Genomic DNA, 9,152 nt, shown 5'->3' with positions numbered 1-9,152 from the left:
CGGCTCACATCAGGAGTTCGAAGCCTGCCCAAGTCCGTCTCGGTTTACTACAGCACAGTACATGTAGATAAATGGCGCCGGCTTTCCCTCCATGCTGCCAGTGCTTGTCGTCTGGCGGACCTTTTGCCCGGTGGGTTAGGGTTAGGGTCCTGGACCCCGACAGGTCTGGGCTAGTCCTGGATGTTCTCAAGTCCTAGCAACGACCCTGCATACACCCAGGGGCGTCGGACTGGGGGGGACAACGAGAAACTGAGTACCCAGGGCCCTCATGTGAAGAGGGCCCAAAAAGATACTAGAATGAATGGCTGTGGATGTGGGGAGGGGCCCATAGAGAATGCCTTTCTAGACGGCCCAGATGTTCGTGCTACGCCCCTGCATACACCTGGCCTGTGCGAGCTGCTGCACTGGATTTGCCACTTCAAAGGTTGAAAACAGGCCATCCGATTAAAATAGACAGATGAATTTAACTCTATTTCCCACTTCATATCTCAATTGCTGTAGGCAAGGTTGCTAATATCAGGCGCCATCACAAGCTGTATATGAACTGGCTCCTGGTTTGTGTTTTTTTTGTGGCCCCTGTGGAAAGCAAGTTGAGGATCACTGCTGTCTAGCATTGACATGGAAGATTCTGTTGAGTGTTGCTCCCTCTAGTGGCCACTTGTGTTACTGAGCTTGGTAATGTTACATATATGGGAGAAAAACCCTTTTCCACGATATATGATTTTTATATAACCCAGAGCATTGTATAACAAAGGTTAAATTACACTTGAGTGTTAAACATTCATTTTAGCGGGACATTTCAGCAAGAAAAGTGCCAAAACAGAGATTCTATGTGTGAAATGTAACTTCCATAAACTTCATTCCCCACTCCCTTTAGTGTGGGTATTTCTGCAGTGGTATATTAATAACAAATACAGATCCAAATAAAACATTTACGTCATACATAAGCCTTGGTTTTTGTATCAGCGCAAATTCAAAACATGTCTTACACATCTCTAAAACATGCTGAAAAGCTATGGCACTACACGTGGTGTCGTCCACAACTGCATTGCATTTTGTCAACAGGAAATTAAAAGAAAACTCAGGGCTTGGTGCTAAAACTTCTTCCAGGTAAGCTTTCCTTTCAAAGCAGCAACATGTAAACATCACATCTGGATAGGCAGCCCTTTTCAACTCACTACTGTTTTTCAATAGAAAAATAAATCTGACATATGACTGCCTTAGTGAGACTCTACATGCTCTTGCCATATTCCCTCTGCACTGCATACTTGGGTCCACTAGGTGTTGGGAATCACCAGACGCCTCCCGATACCATTTCATCCCGATATTATTGCAATTTTAAACAGATTGCAATATTCTGCGACATAGTGCAATGTATAAACGTTTTTCAAACTTCTAATTTTTCCCAATTTCAAATGACGTCCCTAAAAGGAAACTTATCAACATCTGTCTCATCTATACAAATATACATTTTTCTGTTTGTTCATCTCACTTCAATTGTATTGTTGCAAAATGGGATTGTCAAGCAGATAAACTGACCAACACTGTATATAATAAATGATAAAAGATCCATACTTGGCGCCTGTCTATCGATACAGTATTGCCACTGAAAATATTGCGATACTATGCTGTATCGATTTTTTCCCCCACCCCTTAGGGCCCACTTACATGTATTTCAATAAGAGGGTTATAACTGCATGAGTACATACATAGAGGTGTGTGTTAATAGGCACTATATGAGGTCTCTGTCGTTGCGTGGGGGCCATGGCTGGGGGCTGGACTGGATGGGAGGGAGTTCTCCGGAGTCCGGAGGGTTGCTTTCCGCTTCCCGTTCCGTACTGTGAGTTCCTCTTGGGACTTGAACGTCAGAGGCACAAAGCCGTCCGCATCTGCCACGAGTGCAATCCACAACGGACCTGGAAAAATAACAGGAGATTATGGCATTCTGTGCATCTGGGATCTGTTTAATAATCTAATAAAGGGTTAAACCACTGCAAAATGTAGTTTGTGATAGCTATTACTTGCTAATGTGTCTCAGTTTAGGACAGTATGATGCTACTGCAACAAAACATTATGCTCGTTAGTAGTAAGCTGCTTTTGTTTAAAACCTTGTAATCTGACCTAGGCCTTTAATCACTTCCAATTATGGCTCACGCATGGTAACAATGCTAAAAAGTGTTTTCTAAAATTGTACAATAACATATGGGTTTCTTTATCAACTAAAATGCATTCTGAATGGGTCACTTGAAGGTTTCAAAAAGATAACAATAGTAATTGCAGAGAGAAGCCTATTATCATATTATATTGGTGACTTCCAGGTGTCCTCACTGGGGATACCCGTCACACGCGTGTCTGCTGAAAATACACACAGGCCAAGAGGTCTACAAGGAGTTTCCTCTAAGTGGTTTTAATGTATTAACCCTCTCCCTAACACACACACACACACACACTCCCTCACAACATAGTTAATCTCACAGGCAAGAAGAAGGCGGCTTAGACATACTGCTTTGTAGTAAAAACGAACCAATTCTAAGGTTTAAATGTACTTCTACTAAACTCAGAAGTGCTGTTTGAAAAAATAAAATAAAATGGAGGCAAAAAAGGCTGCACATACCATACATCATCTCCACAATGGTTAGGTTGAAGAGGTCTTGGAGGGCCCGCAGACACAGCTTCCCATCACACAGCAACACTGGCCTCCGCTCGTCAATGAATACATTTTCCGACAACTGCTTCTGCATTTGCACAAAGGAGGACAGAGTAAAGAAAAGAGTACCAGTCATCAGACGTCAAGCTAAGATGCTTTTATAACAGTTAATTATCTTTTTCTGATAACACACCACGGCTGTGTGTTTGGAACACATTAAACAGGCCCAGGTATTTCAGTTGTCTCATCCTTTCAGTGTAAATTCCCGCTGATTAAGCCGTTTAAGCCACTCATTCAAAAGCTGCTCATGAAAGAGATTGTAGAAAGAAAGGGAATCTCCATCTCTCTAGCCAGGGCTGTTATCCCTGCCAGTTACAAATACACAGAGAAAATGTAGTGAGTAAAACTGTACCTGACATGTGACATTGACATACGGGGGTTCACAGGCGTTAGGGTAGACACTCTGGGCCTTCTTGCCATTCTGGGTAAAATCTCTGATTTCGGTCAGGCACTGCTGTACGTCTGCAAAGCGTGTAAAAAGCCTCTCCATGTTGTGAATGAGCTGCTCCTGTGCGCGCTCCTTTGCTGTGCTCAAAGTCTTTTCAGGCATAGGCAGCGTCGGGTCTGTGTGGAGCTTGTCCGAAGGCTCGTGACGAGGAGAGCTGGTCCGGCTGGAGTCCCTGCTGGCCTGGCCGGCCACCGCCAGGCTGGTCATCCGGTTGACATGGTCCATGTCGAAACTCTCCACGGTGACGGAGGACGCGCTGGACGCTGCTCTGTCCGATGCTCGGTCGGAGAAGTCCACAGAGCTGGTGACGGGGCTGGGCTCGCCGCTCCTCACCTCCTCCACCAGCTTACGCCTGTTGCTTGGTGAACGAAAAACTGCCCCTCCAGGTAACACCAAGTCCCTAATCCCCAGGCGCTCCCTTTCATCCTTGCATACATGCTCTGAGTGCCTTCTAATCCCTTCGCAGAAATTAGACTGATGGTTGTGAGCAGAGGGGGATGGTGGGATTGAAGCCTCTCCATCGAGCATCAGCTCTTTAGTTACCAGATGAAGAATATATTTATCCGTGTTAGAAGATGGGAGGAAGGCAGGGTCGTTGGACTTCTGTCTGCCCACCATCAACAGCAGCATCTTGTCATTGAGGAAGCAGACTCCTTTGGGCCTCTCGTTTGTCAGCAGAGAGATCTGCTGAATGTTTGGCATGGCGGAGGCTGTGATGCAATACACGAGCACCATGTTGCAGGTGTTGGAAGCAACTGCAACCGTGGAGCCACGTGGGTCAAAAGCCACAATGTCTGGAACCAAAATCCCCGGGATACTGACTTTGCGGCTGGTAGTGACTTTACGCTCATAGGTGACCAGGATGAGGTGTGAGGAGTCCTGGCCAGAGCCTGTCATTGTGTCTCTGCGACGCAGGTGAATCAGAGGGCTGGGGTCAGAGCGACGGTGCCTCGCCAGAAGGTGGGTGAGGTCTAGAGGGCCTGAGCTGGTGACGCTGGACCTGTCTGATTCAAAAGATCTTCTTCTCGAGTCCAGAAAGTTATCTTCTTCCGACATGACCATATGCGAGCCGTGGCTATGCTGGGACTCAGCATCTGACGGCATGTCGAATGCTATGCCGGCATTTAACCCACAGATTTTATCCAGAGGAAGCTCTGTAGCCACAGCTACCTGAGCGTCCCCCGTGGCCTCGATGGCACAGATGTAGCCTCCCACATCAAAGATGGGACAAAAGGAGCAGGCTGCAAGACTCTTCTGGATGTCATTCCAGATGTAAGAGTGAAGAGAACTTCCTATAGCCACCACCAGGCGTGTACCATCTTTAGTCCAGCATGCACAGTGGATAAGTCCACTAACTTTGATGTCCGCTTTGACTCTCCTGTTGTCCACCCTGACGGAAAACAGCACAGAAGTATCCCTCTTGGTCAGCAGAGCAAGGATGTCCAGTTTAGGATGCCACACACAGCCTTGGGAGAGCAAGGGGAAAGGCTCGCTCATCTCACAAGTCTGAGTGCACAGCAGCTTGTTCTGCTCAAGCGCACTGAGCTGCAGTTGCCACACAGTGACATGTTTCTTGTGCTGAACAGCCAGCAAAGCCGGTGAGTCAGAGCAGCACAGCGGGCCCCAGTAGAGCCCGAAGACGTGCTCAAACTGCCCGATAACGTTTGTGTCCCCAAATTTCACCTCACCATTGATGAAGAAGAGAGTTGTCAGGCAGACCTGCCTGCCGTCCGTCCATGCTATGCCATGCAAAGGGTGGATGGCTTGGTGTAGAGTGTTAAGACCTGTCCGGAGCAGCTTTGCCTTCCCAAGATCCATCCTTGCAGGTATGAAGGAGCAAAAGAGAAAAAGAAAAACAATATGACTCAGTATGTTTACATTGATGACAGAGCCCTGAATGTGGTCTGGTCCTGCACAAGAGTAGCTATTGTTGCCTATGCCTAGGCTATATCTATGCACATCAAGAATAGCAAAAGGCTGTCGTGTCTCCTTCCAAGTAAATGCCTTAATCCCCTCTGCCTGAGCCGAGCCAGTGGTGACGAACACTTATAGCTGCTTACGCCTGAATGACCTTAACTGTGTTGAGTAGGAGTGTCTTATCACACCATTTTAGCTTTCAGGTGTGGTGAAACATCCATGATCGAAATTGGGTTTGCAAGTTACAAATCTTTTATAATTTACATTTTTATTGCATTTTAGATAGATAGATAGATACTGTATTCATCCCGAAGGAAGTTTTAGGCGTTCAGTAGCAAGACAATCATACACAATAAACACATATATCACACACACCTAAGAGTAGAAGAAAATAGAAATTGAAAATCACTCATAGAAATGCAATGACCATGGTATGGTGAGATACTTTGGTAGACTGTGTGCAATGATGATAGTGCAAAAGGGAAAAAGTGAACAGTGCAGTAGATCATGATAAAATATTGACTAGGACTATAAAATATAAACCTAATTAACCTATAAACTGACTGACTGAATAAGTAGATTATGTAACAGGGGACAAGTTATAAGATGTAAGATGTAAATGTCATGACCATCGTGCAGGTTATGTACGAGAGCTAAAATACCCAACTGAATGGACGTTACATAAAATAAGAAATTACTAACTTACTTAAGCAACGTTATCACATATATGGTTAAAATTAGGTTATAAACTTCGCCCCAATTATGAGACGCAGAAGTTTTCCAATTCATGCTCACAATGCATATTTTGTCAACCTTTAGCTATGTGTCCAGCAAGCTAACTATCAATTAGCATAAAATTCCACACAAACATGTAATTTTCCTTTTCGAATACCTTATAAAACCTCAAGCATCTCGTGTGGAATCCGTGTTAAACACTTAAATTGAGTTTCTCGTCCATAAAATCACGTTTTGCCGGGTCGAAATGCGTTTCAAATTGACTCGGAAGCTAAACTAACATTATCGTTGTCGGTGCATTATGGGATATGTAGTTGAGTCATATCCGTCTTGTGTTTGCTCTGTGTTTGCCACTGTCTAAACCCCATTTACCCACACGAGGGCGCTGCGTTGTGTGTGTTCCATTTATGTAAAATGTTCATGAGAAATACTGGGCAATTTAAGGGAACTAAACCAAGGTAAATACTCGCTTTAAAAATGTATTCGACCAGTAAATTAAACAATTTTGCGTAAGATAACGGTTGATATTATATTAACTTCAAAGTGCACCCACCGTGTGACGCAAGTATTTTCACGACGTTGAAGACGACGTACGTAGTGTAGTTGAAGATCTCGACGCTGTCTTGCTACAAACTAGAACATATCTTGGCTGTCCCACGGTTGGCTGCAGCCCTACAGTCGTGACAGCTACGGGTCCGTAGTGGTCGGTGAATGCATGGTTTCCACCGATATAGCCCGACTTGTAGCTGCAAAACGGGTAACATTGTCTGTCGAAACGGCTTTGTAGTTCTCTATGTTTCAGAGATATTTTTTTAAGTAGTAGGCTACAACCATGGGCGTGGAAGTCGAGACGATATCTCCCGGTGATGGTGAGTCAATTTATCCGATTGTGTGCGCTTCAATGCCTGGGTTGCGGTGTAGCGGCTCGGCAGTTCTCCACATTGTCGTTTAAATCTTCTTAAATTGTCAACATAATTTACATAAAATATCAAGTTCAGTGTTTGACGATGTATGGTAATTTCCTCGTCAGATAGGGATCGACTAACAGTTGTAACCGGGATGTAATAAGGGGTTTGTAAAGCCAATTTTTCCACTGTTATTCGTCATCACTGACGCCTGCACAGCGATTTTCTCGAACTCTCCATACGTTACGTATACAGTACGTTACATTTGAACGGGTTACCTCGGAAAGCATTATCGGTGTAAACCTCATTAAATTAAGAACTTGTTCACAAGGTAACTGATATTTGGCAGCCAGAATAAAGATATTGTCAGGTTGTCTTGCAAGAGTCCTCAAGAGTTGTGTATCCGTGTAAAACAAATAACACATTTGATTGTCCTGGAAAAAGAAGCCTCCAGGCTAAAGTTTCAAAATGAGAATGATACTAAGAAGCATATCTGACTACAATATGTCTGCAGGCATAAGGAGGGTATTGCATTCCTAGCTGCCAGGAACACCTCACCAGGCTTAACCCAGTCACTGTCTACAGGATAAGCCTGACAGATTCTGAGGTGTACACACAATATCCTAACTATTGTCTCTCTCTCCTTTCAACAGGAAGAACATTTCCCAAGAAAGGCCAGACATGTGTTGTTCATTACATAGGTAACCGACCCTTTCTTTGAAATTTGACAATCGTGGAGCCATACAGCTTTCCTGTCTCCTTGTTGAGAGGAAATGTGCGCCTGTATGTGTGTGTGTGTGTTTTTTGACAATTCAGTTTACTGCCCAGCTCTCACAGTGTACCCAGTCTGCGAGACATGTATGCACCTGTGTGTCGCTTATAGTTTCAAAGATAGGGTGGAGCTGCCACCACACCCACCCACACAATATTATTTTTCTTTTGTTTTGTAGGAGAAATTTGATGTCTTGTGGTGTCAATGCCATTTTACGGACTGTTGAAACTTGCACCATGCACGTAAAACACACCCACACACACACACACACACACACACACACACACACAAACCCACATGCACACACATACACACGTACATGCCCTTTCTTTCTGTTTGTCTCCTGTCAGATTAGCCAATTGTGAGGCGGGGCAGAAAGACGCTGAGACTTTGGGGTTATTCTGTGCCCTGGGGTTGACAGTCCAGACAACTAGGTCAGACAGAAAGTAAACAAAACCTAGTTCACAGTCATCAGTCTGTCTGTTTATCATTGTTATTACATGGCTATTAAAGTTATTGTACACTCCCTAGTTTGGGCTTTGTTGTAAACAAGTTTGATTGTGAGTATTGTTGTATTGTCTGTGGATGTGTTTGCATGCAAGTATTAGTCTTTAGCCAACTATGCTTGTCCCTCGTGCTGGGGATTTTCCTCCCATTTAAGATGGATTCACATGGTTGTCTTAATCTGTTACAGTATGGCAGCACTGACTTTTTGTGTGTGTGTGTGTGTGTGTGTGTGTGTGTGATAGTGAGGCCAACTCTGGATAACAAATGCTGTTTTCTATTTAGAACAGTGGGAAAAGTAACCTGGTTTCACCAAAGCAGATAATAAGTTTTAGTCTCCATCTGCACCTTAACCCCACTCTAAGGTTGTACTTATTGTGGACCCTGTGCTCCATTGTCAAAATCCCATCATGACATGGGGTCTTTTAAAGGCAGAGCCGCACGCCAAATGAAAATAAGACCTAAGAAAGTTTCATATCAGTATAAAGTATTTCTCAGTTTATTTTAAATTCATTCACATGTGTTGTGTGTAGTTTATCAGGCCAAAAGTAATCCTAGAACACTCACAGAATAAATATCAGTCTATTTTGGGAAATCCCTATTAATTGGTATTAACTGTTTAGCCAGTGTGCGTAAATTATCCAGGAATTTGTATGAAAGCTAAACTAATGAGGATTTAAGATTACATAAATAACGTTTTTGATCAGAAGGCTATAATAAAGACTGACAGTAACCCACATTTGTTTTATTTTAAAAGCTCAAATACAAGATTAGGGCAAGAGCTGATAAAGAGGTAGTACTGGTAATAAAGGTTAGCTGTAGATCTGGGACATACTGTAGGCCTGTCCAAGTCCATCCAGCTGGCTGTTGGTGCAGAACCACAGACATCACCCTCCACTGCACCCTGCACTGGTGTTAGTTTTCCAGAAAGCAGAGCTAAGTGAAACAGTAAGAGAGGGAGATAGTGATTTCCCAGTACATAATGAGATTAGAGACCCATCCTGTTTCAGCATTTGCCCCATCCGCACAGAGTCTCTCTCTCTCTCTCTCTCTCACTCGCTCACTGCTGTTCCTTTTTTAATCCTCACTTGCACTTTTGGGATTTTAAACATGCAGACAGACACACACATGCCGGAGCACATAGACACACAGCTATGTGAGTGC

General features: G+C 44.0%; 2 protein-coding genes across 3 annotated transcripts in view; one reads left to right on the top strand and one right to left on the bottom strand.

Moving 5' to 3' along the window:
- Positions 1 to 712: 712 nt before the first annotated feature.
- On the bottom strand, positions 713 to 6,134 carry wdcp (WD repeat and coiled coil containing). Of its 2 annotated transcripts, XM_034899494.1 has the most exons (5): positions 5,965 to 6,134; positions 3,060 to 4,974; positions 2,615 to 2,735; positions 1,667 to 1,916; positions 713 to 1,280 (listed from the first exon to the last, which is right to left on the bottom strand). In XM_034899494.1, exons 2-4 carry the CDS (start codon positions 4,971 to 4,973, stop codon positions 1,723 to 1,725), a joined length of 2,229 nt encoding a protein of 742 aa, XP_034755385.1. In that variant the 5' UTR covers position 4,974; positions 5,965 to 6,134; the 3' UTR covers positions 713 to 1,280; positions 1,667 to 1,722. The 2 variants fall into 2 exon arrangements, with proteins under 2 accessions (XP_034755385.1, XP_034755386.1); XM_034899495.1 differs by lacking the exon at positions 5,965 to 6,134 and having other exon boundaries at positions 3,060 to 5,219.
- Positions 6,135 to 6,374: 240 nt separating this feature from the next.
- fkbp1b (FKBP prolyl isomerase 1B) overlaps positions 6,375 to 9,152 on the top strand; it is a 7,617-nt gene continuing 4,839 nt past the window's right edge. The window contains exons 1-2 of the mRNA XM_034899499.1: positions 6,375 to 6,676; positions 7,366 to 7,413. Of these exons, the coding sequence (XP_034755390.1) occupies positions 6,640 to 6,676; positions 7,366 to 7,413 (85 nt within the window). The 5' untranslated portion in view covers positions 6,375 to 6,639. The remainder of the gene's footprint in view (positions 6,677 to 7,365; positions 7,414 to 9,152) is intronic.

Source organism: Etheostoma cragini, chromosome 18 (genome assembly GCF_013103735.1).
Source record: "Etheostoma cragini isolate CJK2018 chromosome 18, CSU_Ecrag_1.0, whole genome shotgun sequence".
In the NCBI taxonomy this organism is placed as follows: Eukaryota; Metazoa; Chordata; class Actinopteri; order Perciformes; family Percidae; genus Etheostoma; species Etheostoma cragini.
This window is presented reverse-complemented; position numbering and strand designations above follow the sequence as displayed.

Bases quoted from the DNA above. Each gene is read 5' to 3' on its own strand.
- wdcp (XM_034899494.1), bottom strand. From the start codon at position 4,973: ATGGATCTTGGGAAGGCAAAGCTGCTCCGGACAGGTCTTAACACTCTA. The intron at 2,736-3,059 runs GTACAGTTTTAC...GTGCAAATGCAG, and splicing joins ATGTCAATGTCACATGTCAG to AAGCAGTTGTCGGAAAATGT. The intron at 1,917-2,614 runs GTATGTGCAGCC...TTATTTTTCCAG, and splicing joins CATTGTGGAGATGATGTATG to GTCCGTTGTGGATTGCACTC.